Source organism: Hyalella azteca, unplaced genomic scaffold (assembly GCF_000764305.2).
Source record: "Hyalella azteca isolate HAZT.00-mixed unplaced genomic scaffold, Hazt_2.0.2 contig11923, whole genome shotgun sequence".
In the NCBI taxonomy this organism is placed as follows: Eukaryota; Metazoa; Arthropoda; class Malacostraca; order Amphipoda; family Hyalellidae; genus Hyalella; species Hyalella azteca.
In genome coordinates, this window is record NW_025941897.1 from 108,028 (window position 1) to 124,710 (window position 16,683).

General features: G+C 37.7%; 1 protein-coding gene across 1 annotated transcript; it reads left to right on the forward strand.

Annotated features, from left to right (window-relative positions):
* Positions 1-1,914: 1,914 nt before the first annotated feature.
* LOC108678889 (SPARC) lies at positions 1,915-8,254 on the forward strand. Its single transcript, XM_018167385.2, has 8 exons — positions 1,915-2,020; positions 3,552-3,632; positions 3,937-4,054; positions 4,598-4,713; positions 5,260-5,406; positions 6,337-6,539; positions 6,654-6,801; positions 7,523-8,254. The coding sequence occupies exons 1-8, from the start codon at positions 1,961-1,963 to the stop codon at positions 7,595-7,597; spliced, it is 948 nt and encodes a 315-aa protein (XP_018022874.1). The 5' UTR covers positions 1,915-1,960; the 3' UTR covers positions 7,598-8,254.
* Positions 8,255-16,683: the final 8,429 nt, after the last annotated feature.

Consider the following 16,683-nt stretch of genomic DNA (forward strand, 5'->3'; position numbering starts at 1 on the left):
GCCCTGCCCGCTGCCCGGGCGTGTGGGCGTGGGTGCCGCAGTGCCCGCTTTGCTCGTCACTGCTGAGCGCTCAACCGCAAGAGACGCAGTCAGCCTACGCGGCTCTTGAGCAACGCTCTTTTACGTTCTTGCTCTCGTGTTTGTTTGTAAAACTGTGAATTTTTCGTTGTGACACTTGCAAAATAGTGTATACTGAATGTGTGAGATAGTCAGAAAAACAAAAATTTTGACAGGAGATATGAGCAATAGCAGGACGATGGTAAAGTTAACAAGCACAAGGATAAGATAGCGCAGGAACCCTTGTCACCAGGCGGCCCTTCCCTCCTTATGTACAGAGCGTGAAGGAGCCTTGTGTAGTATCCCTAAGGGGTTCAGACTTTTGAGTGTCTCGTGGACCAAGATTTTGATATACATTCATATTTGCTATTAATTTGGTCATAATTACATTTTTTCTACGTTCTTAAGTCTCTTTCAAAGTATATTTTTGTATCTATACATGATAGTCTCCTAAATAACCAAGTTATGACAATAAAATGTGAATTTCTGGTCTTGGCGTTGAATGTAGTCTCATACGCCCTCAAAACGCAATAATAAAGTAATTCTTAAGTTTTATTTTCTCAGTGTAGACCGAGCGGCACTCTCTGTGCAGATGAGAGTTCAGTGTAGACATTGTCAGTGTACGCACGGTAGTGTTGTTATATAGCAGTGAGAGCAGTTGGATAGCAGTGAGGCAGTGAGGGCAGTTGGATAGCAGTGAGGCAGTGAGGGCAGTTGGATAGCAGTGAGGCAGTGAGGGCAGTTGGGTAGCAGTGAGGGCAGTTGGATAGCAGTGAGGCAGTGAGGGCAGTTGGATAGCAGTGAGGCAGTGAGGGCAGTTGGATAGCAGTGAGGGCAGTTGGATAGCAGTGAGGCAGTGAGGGCGCCTCTTGGTCTCAGCGCATGAATGAAGTCTCTGTCCCTCACCATGTGCTGGCCTCAATACATGCATGGCGCTTGTTCATCCTTGGTCATTATAAGTTTAATTGTTAATGTGTATTTAAAAATTACATACATATACTGCTCTGGGCGTTACATCAATTCTATTGGGGATTCAAGTGAATGATACGTAGTAGATTCATTTAACCTGATGAAGCGCGATTATCCAAAACTCGCTACCTTAGCCTAAAATTTCATACAAATTACTGATGAATCGCACGTAAATGGCCAGTGCGAATCAAGAGACCGGACGCGATGACTGGCAAAGGCTATACAGCTTCGAGGCTCCCACGCAGATTGTGTGTCGGGAGACTGTGGGCGCGTAGCTCAACCTCTAAGCCCAGCTGTACATATATGTCGTCCTTCAAAAAGCCATTTTTATTTATGAATTAAACTCATTCATCCAATTGCACAAATATTTCGCCTTTAATTTCAAGCTACGTATTTACCAGGTGGACAAATATGTCGCCTGTCAAATTTTTCCAATGAATAAATTTCAACAACGTATGGATGCAGTGTGATATTTTGCACTCGCAAGAAAATTGGTCCCTAAAGTGTTCATATTATAACAGTCGGTGAAAATTATAGTCAGAGGAAAACAAGAATAACGAAAGCTGTAATTATATTATTTTTTATTGAGTACCGTAACTGTTAAACATGTTCAATTAGACGATCTAAAAACTGTAATTTGAAGCCAAGAAACTTTAAGCTAGCGATTTATTTCGGTTCATTTACCGATAGTGAAATTACCTCAAGTTTATAGAAAGAGTTCTGAACGAATCTCGGCAATTTCGTAATATTCTTGGTTTAAAAGTTAACAGCTCCTCAAATAAGTTATTCCAAATATTTTTGTATCTGTTCACTTAATAATTACATAATATGAAGAATATTTTTAAGATGTGTACCTATGGAATTTTTATTAACTTTAAGTTTCAAAGAGAGGCTATTAATAAACATTAAATTTTTCAGCCAGTATCTGGGCAGAATGAAGCAGCAGTGGTTTGTAGTCGTGCTGCTGTTGGTGGCTGCTGCAGCTGCGACGGAGGTAATTAAGTTTACTTGATTTGTTGCGTCAATATTAACGGTACTCTTAAAAAGATTATTTGTGGAGCAATAGGGTCCATAAACTTTATTGCATCAGTTTTTTGCACTATCCCTAAAAATGAAACAATTGGGGAGCCATATTGTTACCAACTTTGTTGCTTCATTTTGTGGTGTACCACTAAATGATATTACAATTATTATAGTGTGGAGCCAAAATCCACCCCACATTTTACGTTGAATTAAGCGTTGTTTCATTCAATAGACGTTGATTAGCCGCTGCTTCAGAGTTGTTCACACGTGTGGTGCAAGTCACCGATGTTGACACAGCGAACAAACTTGAGGTCATGTGGCGCCGCGGCATCGCTGCTATAGGCGCTCGCTTGAGAAATGAAACTCTAGCACACGATGCATCTGACGCGGCATTAACTTCATTTGAACGTTATAGTCTAAAATAAATCAACTCGCAATTAACGTATTTTTAAACATCATTTTCCTGGAGTTTAGGAGTAGCTTAAAAAAATCAAAGTTATAATACCAGAAGGAAAATGACCGACAGAAATATACTCTGGCAAAGTTAATTAAAAATATTTGCTTGAATGCGAAACAATTTGATTTTACGATTTGGGAATGGAAAACAAGTTGATAGCAAAGTAGGAAGTAGTGTTCTCTCACTTTTTATTTATTTGCCTAATCGGGCTTCTGTGCACCTTACAAAGAAACGAAATTTCAATTCGGATTAGGATGTGAATGCCGTGTATAAACATGAGGTCAGAATATGACATGTAATTCCGAGTTTATAGGCAAGGAAAAAGCTGAGTAATGATTCTTAGATAATTTAAAGCATACTAATAATTTAAGAAGTAATTTCTAATACCAATCAGATGTTTGTACCACATCCGTCTATTTATTCTCCGGTCTACTTTCTACATAACATCCGGAACTTTGAACCCTCACATTGTATTATCGTGTGAGGGTACGCACTATAATTTGCAGAGCAGGCCTATCTTTTTCCTGAGCTATATATGCACCATCCATGAGGCGAGGCTGCCATCATACCCTGCTGCTTACTGATGTTACAAGGATACGTGTTTCCTGTGTGAAATAATGAACATAACTTAAAAAGGAATAGCATATCATATAACTTAACATAACATACCATAACATAACATAACATAACGTAACATAACATAACGTAACATAACATACCATAGTATAAAATAACATAACAGCCAATAAAAATAATACAATTTGGCCAGGGATTCGACGTGCGCTTAATTAATAGACACAATTAATGGGCAATTAATAGGCCCTTTATGACAGCCGAAAATATGAAACATTTTTATGACACTTTATTTGTTGAGTGGGAATCAACTTTTCTAATTTCAATTATTCCAACAATTCAACATTTGAAGTTTACATATTTTCTGCGTCGTCCACAAATTGGAACTGTTATAACCCTTTTGTCGTTGTTTTTTCTATTGATAATTATAAAGCGTCTTGCATTAATTTGAGCTTTGATTTAACACACACAGAAGCAGAAGAGCGACAAAAAGCACAACAAAATCAGCGAGATCGAGAAGAAACTGGATGCTCTTCTTGAGCTTGAAGCCGAGGTTGGTGTTATACTAGAGTTATTTTATATGAAGATATTATGCAACTATTGCAAATAATTCTACACGCTCACTTTCATAGGTCAGCACAGAACGAGCAGCATTATAATAGAAAAAATATTATGATAATATAAGCAGAATTAATAAAATTTTGAATTTTTTCACGAAAAAAATGAATTTTTTCGTGCAATAGTACGAAAATTTGTCTTCAATTCGCACAGTTTAGCTTAACGTATTTCTTATTTGTTAAATGAAATATCAACACTAAACCTTGGGCATGCCGTTAAAAGTATATAATATTTTTTAGCTGGAAAATGAGATAATTGACGCCGCAAAAGACGAAGAAGAAGGCGATGCTGAAGAGGAAGAGGCCCAGGACATGCAGCGGGAAGACCCTAAAATCTATCAGATCGACGTCCAAGAAGGTAACGTATACCAGACGTTAAAAAATTGTCAAATTTTTTAGGTCTGTAAAAATAATGAAACTTTCAGCGCAGAAAATTTCAGTGTAGCTCGCCGTTCTTTAATAATAACAATATTAAACAAATCAATACACGCTGATGTTCGGTCAGAATCGTGGAAATGAAGTGACTCAAGTGACGTGCGCAATTGTCACAATAAACTTAATGTAACAGTACTGCTGTTCATCTTACTCTTCATCCGAGTTTTTGTTGGTGACTTGAATGACTACAAAAACGAAATATTCAAGAGATTAAAATTATCAAGATTGGACAAGCTGGAGCCAGTGCTCACCATGTCTTCTTTAAAAATTTAAAAGAGATCATAACCATGATCACCCAGTACATCCGGCCTCTTGAATCGGTGTTCTCCTAGTCTTATATTATTGAGTGTAAGGGCAAAAGGCGAAGAAGGAGGCTAATAATTTAGCTGGCAGAAATTGTCTCAATAAACCTATGAGTCGAAGTACCGCTCCAATAACCAACATTAAGCCTTTCTTCCCCCCCAAGACCCATGCGCGGGCGTCCCATGTCCCGCCGGCCGTTCTTGCGTCGTGACGATGTCGGGCAAAGGCGCCTGCCAGTGCGTCACCGCCTGCGAGGAGGAGACCGACCCCAGGAGGAGGGTGAGGAGGGCTTGTGCTCGGTAGACCGGCCTCAGGAGGAGGGTGAAAGGACTTGCGTGTATGAGACCGACCCCGGGAGAAGGGTGAGGAGGGCTTGTGTTTAGGAGACCGGCCCCAGGAGGAGAGTGAGGGGACTTACGTGTAGGAGGCCTACCTCAGGAAGAGTGTGAGGGGACCTACGGTTAAGAGACCGACTCATGGGGAGGGTGAGCGGGACTTATATGTATGCGGCCGACCCCAGGAGAAGGTTGAGGGGACTTTTGTGTAGGAGACTGACCTCAGGAGGAGGATGAAGGGGACTTACATCTAGAAGGTTACTATCCTCAAAAGGAGGATAGTAACCACCCAAAACATACCATGCATGCATGTAATAATGCTATTCATGATCAATGAACCATTGACCAAATAGCAAAGCACAAGTAGCACTGATATGCCAAATGCTAGGACAAATTGTGTCAGGATGACTCACACATGGGCGACGAATGCATCGCTTTACGGACAATTCTCTCTCATTTCTCTGAGCGTTACCTTTGTTTGCCCCGCCAGGTGTGCAGTAACCACAATGAAACATGGATGACAGACTGCGACCTGCACCGCCAGCGATGCCTGTGCGAAGACGGGCTCGCCGGCTGTCAGGACGACAAGTACAAACATCTTCACATCGACTACTATGGCCAGTGCCAGCAGTTGCCGGTACGAGACCACTTCTGTTACAAATGAAAAGTTATTCCTACAGCTCATAATTCCGATTTCCTGTTGAAGCGCAAATCCTGTCAAGTGCCTGCAGTTGTCGGTGCAAATTTCGATCACTTCTTTTCCAAAGAGACCGTTATTTCATAAGTTCGCAATGTAAATTCTTTTTTAAGTGGTACATGCATGGTGGCTAATATCGGCCGTTGCCGATGAAAATTTTGATTTTCTCCGTTTCAAATAGACGATTATTCCAATAATTCACAATTTATGTTTCATTTTGAATTTGCATTTATGAACAAAAATTTCGGAGCAAATACCCAAGATATTCGCTGAGTTTTCATAGCCAAGACGTCAAATGACACAATGTAATATAATTTTTTTTTTATGTTTGAAAGACCGAACATTATTCTCTCCTGATTCCCAGAGTGGTGATATAACATGGTTCTCCTCGTCCGCGTTCATTAATATGCACAGAAGGATAGATCACGCTCGTTCGACAAATTTCTATTGAAGTAAATAGATTTCACTTATCACATTCACTCATGAAATGAACGGAGTTTCAGAAGAAGTAGACTTCAGAGGAGAATGCTAGTTCAGCGTCCACCACCTATAACCCTTATTATGTGTTTCGGACGAAGTAGTTTCAGACCACACTGGAGACCTAAAATAATAAAAACCAATAGACCTAAAATACGTCAGTCCATGGTAATCTCCAGTCTGATTTTCCTAAATACTTCCATAACCGCGGTCGGAATATCCGCTATTTTGTGCCTTCACGACAAGTCCCATGCACACAGGAATGAGAGTCAGAGGATCCAGCGGACCCGCAGCGCATGCGCGAGTGACTGTTTGCTGTGATGCGTGACGATGAATATTAAATATCTTCACGTTATTTAGTTAAATAGTTTCATGCAATTCCAAATGTCCCAGGAATGTGAGCCAGAGGATCTAGCAGACTTCCCGCGGCGCATGCGCGAGTGGCTGTTCAGCGTGATGCGTGACATGGCCGACCGCCACATCCTGTCGGCGCACTACGAGAAGCTCGAGCGCGAGGCCGAGGATGACGAGACTCAGAAGTGGAGTAACGCTGTCGTCTGGAAGTGGTGTGATCTCGACGGACCACCTAAAGACAAGTCAGTGTCTAGTACCCACCCATTTTTTATTTGTTTTCTTTTGAAAGACCCAACATTATTGTCTCTAGATCCCCAGAGTGATATCAGACATAATTATTCTCTGCTGATCCCCAGGGTGGTGTCCCGTCACGAGCTATTCCCCCTGCGCGCCCCGCTCCTCACCCTGGAGCACTGCATCGCCCCCTTCCTGGACTCTTGTGACCCTAACGACGACCACAAGATAACTCTCAAGGAATGGGGCGTCTGCCTAAAACTCGATGAGGTCGGTCACATTCATCTAGGAGGATTCTTAAGCATCGTTTCCATCTTCCTGGTAACAAAATCAGAGAGCTTCAACTATGGTATGAGTCGACTAAGTGCAGCTTTCATCATATTGATAAAAAAGTCGCAACGCATATGTATGCAATGTCCCGAAAAAACTGTAAAAAACGGTCTGACTGGCGGTTGAGTTGCCGAGCGTCCCGTGAAATTCATCAATGGTGGTTTGGGCTTCTCACAAAATTTGTAAAAAAAACGGTAAATTGGTTTTAATTCACGAGGCGGCCGCCGCTAAAACACCAAACAGACCGTTTGTTTCCAACAGTGTGTTATGGGTCGATAGAACGCAGCAATCATCTCATTGATCACACAATTAATATAGTTTGCAGGTGAAAATTGACGAAGAAACGACTGTGTAGGTTTCCTTAGTGATTAGGTTTTTTTTAATACATCCGCTTAAATTAGGCAAAATTTCTTACTACATATCTCATAAGGATTGGTTTAACTATATTAACAGCTATAAATGTTTAAACATCTTGTGAAAGGATTATATACAATCATCGTTAAGGAATCTCTTACGACTCAACATTCAGCGTGTAACGAAAGTCGTAATGAACATTGTTTAAGAATAAATTGAATTGTATAAAATCAACGATAGGTATCCAAGAACAATAATATTATGACTCTACTAATGATTTAATATATTATATTATTGTGATCAACAGGAGGACGTGGCTGACATGGACGATCTGTGTGAAGACATCCGTGACCAAGAGGCCAAGCCAGTGAAAAAAATCTAAAACACTTTTAGATTTAGCGTAAAAACATTCATATTCGGACTCACTTTTTTGTGCACTTGATAGACTATTGCGATAGACTATTTGTATGGTAACGAGATCTCGGTTCAAACAGTTCATGACAAAATATTCATTTTTAAACCTTTCTTTTAGTTAGCGAACTTCTGTTTTCTTTTGGTTTTTAATCTTACATTGCTCTGTATTTTTAAGTTAAATCTTACTAAATAACATTTTACGAATATACCACTGCCATTTTGTAGCAATTAACAGTTAAGAAATGCAAAACAACTCAAGCCAGAAGTCATCATGAATCAAAAATATCGCCTCCGAAATCACATTTAATAAAGAGCATGCAACTATCGTCGTATTTTATCCAATGAACGTTATTGATGAACGTTGAACACAGCGATCTGCTAATTCTTCGTCGCGATGATTATAATTTTCGGTATTTTTTTTTTTAAATTGAATCCGTGTTCTTATGGATAGTTTGTACGAATAAAGCAAAATGCGCACGAAGGGCATCACAAACAACAGAGGTATATGTGTTTTTACTTGAATTTTATCAGCAACGTAGTATCAGGAGCGAATTTACAGCGTATTATTAATCAGTTTCGTCAGATGTCATAGCAGAATATATAAATATATTCGCGATAAGCATTACTTTATTTCCAAATAAAATTTCCTTGCCTTCGATTGATTTTAATTTGCATTTATAACTAATTTTGTATCGCACAAAAATTCTTCCATTGCGTGGATGTAATTTCACAGCGGAGAGTTTTTTTTTTCAGCATGCAAAAATCTGCGTGATACTCTCCCTTTGTTCCATTCAGATCATGGTGGAATTTACATTTTTACATTGTTTGTAACTCTTCAGTGATCTAAAAAGTATTCATTAGGTATTAAATCAGTTGATAGTACTTTTCTTGTACCCAATATAAATCCTTTCTCCTTCCAGGCAAACTCATGCCAGGAAACAATCATATGCAGCTGAATCCAGGAGTTCGCAAATGAATTGTAATAGACTACGAGTGAAAAAGACGTTTTCTTTGAAGTCATCACTTCAATTTTGAGGAGTATCTCATGTTTTCCCTTTTAAAAATCCGATTCTGAATTACAGTGGATTAACCAATTCTATTTTTCTAACTTAGCTCGAGGATAGGTAAACTTTGTACGAAGTATAGTAGAAGGATACAGAACGGCAGGATAAAGTCACATCGAAAACGTAGAACTTGAATTTGATATATTAGTATGAATATATGTACATGATAGATGTATGGATGCTTCAAAACATAATTATAATTTTTAAAAGCAGGTAATGTTGCAAATGAGGCCAATAAGACCTCTCAATCAAAGCTTATTTCGGTTCAAGAAACCGTGATAAATCAACTACAGTTATATAAGTGAAAAATAGGGTTTGGACACCTCTCCCACACATGTGGGAAAATTCCCATCACAAAAAATTACACTTTGTATCTTGTGAAAAATAATACTAAATTGCCCAGAATAAAAGAGAACATTCGTTGAATTTCAGGTTTTGAATGTTCTCTAGTAATCGTCCGCAATATGTTTTTGGTTTTTCAAACAACGTAACTCTGGTAAGAGCATCAACTTCACTGATCAAGGTCTCGCGCCCTCGCCACAGGAATAAAAATGTTGTGGTCGATGGCAGGGAACTGAACCCGCGACGATACGTCCCATACTGGTAATACGAATACATAAAAAATAATAGATCAACAGATGAGAGTTTTTTCACGCTCCAATAATGATCAAATTAGCTCTATGAAGCGGACACAGGAAAAAGGAAGTCGAAGCAGTGCCCACAGTTCAAACGAATACCAGAGTATAGATTGTTGACGCAATGTTCCAAGCATGTCTGGTGGACACAACGGACCTCCGCCGATTGTAAGAAAGAATAGCTGTCTAATGCTACGGTTTTGGGAACATTGCGCACTCAATTCACGAGTTCTCTGTCTAGGCTAGAATAAAATGGCCATGAGAAAGAGTTTGAGTGCTTTGGAGATAGTTTACTTATGTATGTTAATTTATTCTACTGGCAAGATATTTGACAAAATGATTCATGAATTATTCAGGAATGTTACTTAACAGAAAGAGTTCGGTCTGCCGCACTATAAAATGTATCGTCTGAGACTCTAACGATATTTACGTTTCTTATTTGGAATAGATGAAATTTTATCGAGAATCTCTTATTTACTTATTTTGATGCTCTAAGCTTCAATGAGAGATAAATGCCCTTTTACATCTAAACCAATCTAATTATTATTGAGCGTTTGTGGCAGCCTGTTTCTAAACGACAACTGAGTTTAAAAAAATATAAAGCCTAAATCAAGACAACTTCTCTTTCACACTTTAAATTAAATGAAATTTCTTTCGCAGAAACGGAATGTTTGTCAATGCAAACCACATCGTAACCCTTTGTTATGAGTTGCTGTTGCCAGACACTGCATCATTCTCCGACAGCTGATTCTGATCGCCGGCGAGGACGACTTAAAAAATGTTTTAGAAATTAATATAATCCCATGTCATGTCCTAAAATGTTATTTTTATTCAAGGCTTAAATAAGTCACTCACCGTTTGGAGGTTTTCGTTTGACTGGACAGAATCACCTTAAAATAATTACATTTAAATGTTCTAGCAATCAACTTCGAAGATTTCGGTTTTCTTCCGCAGTTTCTAGACAAGAAAAATCACGGGCAAGAAACTAAGCTGAGTGAACACGTGTCATCTGAAGTTAAAACTGAAGGAAGCTATCATCACTATGTGTGGATAGTATGGGTATAATGGAGGTTAACACTATAAGTCGATATTATCTCCTAGGTAATTTTTTAGATAGTTTAAGGTTATTAATTATTAACATTTTTTTTATTCTGAAATTAGTCGAAATCATTTGTACCTGGTACGCCAGAAACGTGTTCAAAGTTTGAATGCTTGAATATCATGCAAAATTATTCATCGCAAAGCCTGAAATTTTCTTAAAATTTGACTTGCACATTCGCAAGCTGCAGATGTATGCCAGACACCGTTACTTTATTATAGTATGTACTGTAAAAAAGTATGGTTGTCAAATTGTAAAAATTGGCCATTCATATTCAAAACATCACTATTAATTAGGTTTGTGTATAATTTATTAGAATAACTTTGTTATGTTTTTAGCTTTGTATTAACCAATCAGTCGTCATGTTGTAAAGTTAGTGAGTGGATCTTATTTTTTCACTGAGCCAAACCGTTTTCCCTGGTGGTACACGTGCGCCACCTGCAGTTCAGCGTCAACAGCGCCTCATCACTGCCGACGATCAGCACCCACTCCCAAATGCACCCCTTTTACCTGATTCAGTCTTTAAAGTCTTTAAAAATTTAATGTATTTAGATTTATGAAACTTTTTTGACCGGGGTTTTGCTTCTTGGCATCAATTTTCAAAGTTGGAACAAAATATGTGCCTGAAGGTGATTTTATTGATAGAGCAGGCTTGAGTATAGTTACAATTTATGATTAGGAAAATTCCAAGTAAAGGCCACATTCAGTTGCACTAAAGAAATTACATCAAAAAATCAACTTTGAAGCTTGATGCATATATGTGCTAGTATTCAATTAGAATTATTATATAAATTTACTTGTTTGTTTTTATCGTCCGTAGAGTGTCTGCCGTTTTTCTAGAATTTCGCAGATCATGTTAGTGAGTGATTAAAATTTTCTTTATGAAAACGGCTTTCAAAGGTCAAAAAGCTTAGTCTTCTTTTCTGCATATTATTTCTGTAAAAAAAAAACTTGATACATGCTTGTACTTTTTAAACCTGATACAGTAATTAATACGTCGGTTGTAGTTTTATTGGTTAGGCAGGCAGGCATCCAGGCAAAGTAGTGTGCGTCGTCTGTCGTGAGAAAATGTTGGTTGGTGTGGCGGCCAGAAGGTGTCAACTTAACCGACACTTGAGGACACCACGGCAACAGCGCCGCATAACTGCAGCTGACTTATACCAGAGCTGCCAGATAGCGCCATTTGTGATTTGTAAGTCAGTTAACATTTTTAGTCAAGATAAAATCCAATGTAGATAAAGTTGTAATGCTCAATTACTTTTTTTATGTATTTTAGCGTCAGAGCTCATACATTCCCAACCGTTTTCATGTAGCAGTTTGATGAAAATAACAGAGAGACTAAGAGAGCGAGTGTAGCAATTGGTTCTAGGCTTCATTCAAGCTGGTAGCGTCTAGCGTTTAGCCGCATGGCAAGTGAGAATATGAGAAACTTCAGTTCTCACATGAATATCTACTTCATATAAAATCAACAATACCACCAAGAGATTCGCACATACGATTGCGAAAGGCAAAGTAAACGGTTGACTTCATTCAATTTGAAGGCAGCATTACTTTTTTATGACAATTCTTGTACTTGAATCTAAGGAAGATGACGTAGAAATTATTATCCGTTTGTTTCTCATATGTTGGGGTTAATTTTGTGCTCTGAGAAAGTAATTAGAATAGTGACATCATTCCATCAATAATGAGTGTAAATTTTATCTCGTGTATTTTATCTCTCGTATTTTAAAAATGCCTGTCATTCCTATATTGACGACGAAAGAATAAATAATAAATTGATAAAGCGCTACTAATATTATAATAGCCCAGAAAAATACCAACCCATCAAGTGAATTTATCTATTTCCCGGGAAGAACAAATCCACACCTCGAAAATATGGTACGAGTAATACGAACAATGATTATTTATTTCCAAGGCTTAACTATTGTGCAGGAGAAATGTTTATATCCTATTTATTTTAACATACACCTAACAACATCATCAGCGTCCATTATTCTCGAAATTCACAGGTTGTGTAACCGAGTCACTTAGCGCGACAACGCTAACAGCGCTGCATAAACACGATGAACTGGATTCTCTTTCTCATGATTCTCATAGAAAATATTTAATAGGGATACTCTTTTAAAATTCAGCGTTGAGATTCAGTGGTAGAATGAACGACGATCCAAAATCATTTCCAATGTTCTATTATTCCACTTATCAACGATTTCAATGCTGTTGGTCAACACAGAGTTACGTGAATGCTGCGTGATTGTAACATGGAGACATTGGACCTCGTCTTGAATAAAATACTCAGATTGGTTTTCCGAATTAAAACACGGCTAAATAAACGATATGCATCAGTATCAATTTACTGCAATTACTGGCATACTACATACTACGTAAGTTCGGTGTTGCGAATGAAATGATCCGAGTGCCTTGTAATAAAGTTTTAGATTTTTTCATAATGCTTAAGTATTTTAGAAACTAATCAACCCTCTTACTAGGATGATTGACGATATGATGGATTTGAAGATTTTATTGCTTACATTCTTTAAAAATGTTAAATTTATTTTTAGTGAGACAATTTCAGTACCGTATATCTAATTCTTACTGCAGACAGATTGTACACATATGTTTAAGAATTCTCACATATAATATAAATGAAAAATGTAGGATATATAATGAAGCCCTTTTATTGTATTTTTTCCTTTTTTTATCTACCTATGAACACTTTTTCGAAGGTATGGAATGAATTTAGGGGAGGTGCGACATCACTTTCATCAGACGAGTCCCCGACAATTGACATTCACCAGATTTCTTCTACCAATCTTCATTCGTAGATCAAACTCTGTCTGCTCCCGTAAAATATTGTAAGTAAATATTGGCTCAATGTTCTACACTTATCAGGTCGCATATATCTGGGCACTTTACCAGCAACAATATTTGCGATTAATTCAAAACGCAGTAACAGTTACAACAAAAAGCTGTTAGCACTAGGAGCACCGTGAGGTCAAAATGACCTTATGTCACATTTTAAAATAAGCATAAAAAGCAAACGGTTCATTTGATTTCCATGAAATTTTATGACTTTTCTTTCATCAGTATATATATATAATTACGTAATAACAATTTTCTACATCCAATGTGTTCAGTAAAAATTAGTGCTATACCTCCATGCACCATGAGGTCATTTTGTCTAGGATAGTAGCTTAATTCTGTGGTCTTGCGAAACCTTTTCGTTCATTCGTCATCTGACGCGCCTCATCTTAACCAAGTAACCAAGTAACCATTCGTCATCTGTCAGCTGCGGAGTACAGGCCGAACTTAAATCAGGAACGAATTTTTTAGAGCTTAGTTCTCGTATTCAATTAATCCTGCCTTAGACAACAGTAGCGCTGAAAAGCACTGAATAACCCGCAACAAGCAGGTTTGAACGAATAGTACTCTTCTTCGCCTCGTACCACACGAACAGAGAGACTTAAACTGATAAATTTTGTATTGCATACGGCACACCCTATTTGGAACCAATTTGTAAAAAACTGCAAGGCTTGCTATATTCCGGATAAAAACTTCACAATATCTGATCAACTCTTTCCACCGAAGGCCAGATATCCATTCACACAATACATTGCCAGTAAACCCGACAAATTTGGAATCAAATTTTGGTTAGCAGCTGGCGGCAAGTCTGGGTATTTATTGAATAGATTTCCTTACTTAGGGAAGGATGTTCACCGTCCTGAAGGCATCTCCCTCTCCGAGCATGATGTTTTAAAACTCATGGATCCTTACATATTGAAAGGACAAAACGTGATCACTGGCAACTTCTTCACATCACTCAAACTAGTGGAGAAAACAGAAGCTGATAAAACTAGTATAGTAGGAACAATCAACAAAAATAGGAGAAAAATTCCAAAATTCCACCAGCTATTAACCATTCGACAATGATATTGCGAAGCAGAAATACAACTCTAACGGTATATCAGGCATGAACTTCAAAGAATGTTCTTTTGCTCAGTAATCTTCCTAACTCAGTATTTTGCTCTGACAACCGTAAGAAAACTCCTAGTTTCGATGTCCTAGACCAGAAGGCACGTCATTATTCATGCAAAGTCCCATCAAGACGGTGGCCGCTGCAAGTGTTTTATAATGTTCTGGACTTTGCTGTAATAAATGCTGTTATTGTTTATAATCAAGTACTTGGAACTAGAGTGAACAGGCGCAACATTTTTGCTGATGCTCATAGAAGAACTTCACAAAATCTTAACACCAGATAGGTACTGCAAAAAATATTCATTCGACAACAATGTTGATGCAGAAAAAGAATTACAACCTCTAGTATCAACCGAGTGACAGAACTGTGCTGTGAAATGTGCAAAGACAAGCAAATACTGTAACAATTGCAAACGTCCCATAAGTGGGAAATGTATCGCCACCAAGAAAGAGATAATAACTTGTAAAATTTGTAAGGTGTAATAATAATAACATTATTGTGCTACAAGTCATTATTATACATAGTTGAATGATACTACAAGTATTTTGTATAATTGAATTGAAATAATCAAAGGAATTACCAGTCATTATGTCACCATTGAGTTTTATACACATTTGTGTGACAGGTACTTATTTAACTACTACAAACTGGTTTTTTGTATAATTCTAAATTTTATCACGGTGAAATTAGCAATTAACATTGTATTTTATTCATCTAATGGGTTTCCGGAAAAAAAAGACTTATTTAACCATTTTTAACGCACGAGGTCAAAATGACTTCAAGCAGTGTTTCTAGGTGTTGCACAACTGCGGTGCTTCTAGTGTTAATGAACATGAGTCAAATTTCACATGCATGGCGAGATTAAAACTTTTTGACATAACTTAATGTCAGAAATCACCGCTATTAATTATTTTGTATTTTTAACTCCTCTCGCCGTCAAATTTTGAAAAGATATTGTTGAGCGAGAAAATAGAATATAAAATCACATATTCATATCCGGCTGTTCTTCTTCGTAAAATTCAACCTTATGAGGAGTTTTAGTTTTTATACAAAAATAGCATACTTTTTGTACACACAGAGAAAAATGCATAGGTCATATTGTCTTAATAGTGACCCACTTTCTTCTAGTGACACACTTCAGTGTGAGTCGCATCCTCTACATGTGCACATATCTACGTTGATGTTCGATAGTTAAATTTCAAATTTTAATTCTTCCTTCTGAATTGATGAGATTAAAAAAAATAGTTACAACTCGTGATTTTTCTGCTCATTATTGTTCGAGAACGAAACTTTGCAAGTGTACTTCGCCTAACCATAATTACCTAATTAAATAATTATATTTTATTTATTGAATAATGTTAATTAACATGGGAAATCCGTCAATGGCACCCGGGTAACCATGCAATGCACTTAACTTCAAGAAAATTATGTGATACTGCTTAAAAATTTATATATCTGTTTTTGGTAGAGCTATATATTTCAAAATAGATATAATTATTACCAGGAGGATTTCAAGCAAATTTCAACTTATGGTAAACCGTTTATTCATGAGGACGGTAACATAAGTGAAGGAGAGCCGCATGTGTCATTGACTATCGATGTTTATCATCAGGTTATATTTTAGCACGCCTATAAAAAGGAAAGGTCAATAGGTTATATATTAGCACGCATAGCATAACCAGAAGCAAACATTTAGATATTAGCACTCCTAGCATAACCAGAACCAAACATATACAGGGTGACACAAAAAAAACAGAGCTCACTAAAAGTCTTATAACTCCTGAAATTTTATTCAGTTTGAAACAAAAATTCTATGGAATTATGTACAACCTATGTAGCCAACATCTGCAAAATCTCAATTCTATACCACAAAAACTCTTTGTTCTACAGCCGCTCAAAGATATGTTCCAGATGCGCGCCCCGGCGCTGCAGGCAGACAAATGTCTTTTGCTCTGTAGTCCAAGGCATCTCGAAGCTCACACGTGGTAGACTCTTAGATCAATCCGTCTTCTTAATGAATCTGAAACAAATAACAGGATTACTTGAGTATTGTGGAAATTATTCAACTTTTTATGAGCTCTGTTTTTTTTGTGTCACCCTGTATATATTTGCACTTCTACAGAAAAGTAAGTAACAAACACGCAGAACTCACCGATTTGATATTATGTTTGTCTATTGAATTCAATGCCGCGCCTGTGTCGGTGCAGATGCACTCAGCTGGGCGTGAGTCACGCGTCTTTGTTGGATGAGTTGCACGCACACTTGCTGGGGCAGGCGTATGCA

What these genes read in the sequence shown, in the direction of transcription:
- LOC108678889 (XM_018167385.2), top strand. Translation starts at nt 1,961, where the DNA reads ATGAAGCAGCAGTGGTTTGTAGTCGTGCTGCTGTTGGTGGCTGCTGCA. An exon ending in TCAGATCGACGTCCAAGAAG is followed by an intron (nt 4,055 to 4,597) that starts GTAACGTATACC and finishes TTCCCCCCCAAG; the next exon opens with ACCCATGCGCGGGCGTCCCA. An exon ending in GACGGACCACCTAAAGACAA is followed by an intron (nt 6,540 to 6,653) that starts GTCAGTGTCTAG and finishes GCTGATCCCCAG; the next exon opens with GGTGGTGTCCCGTCACGAGC.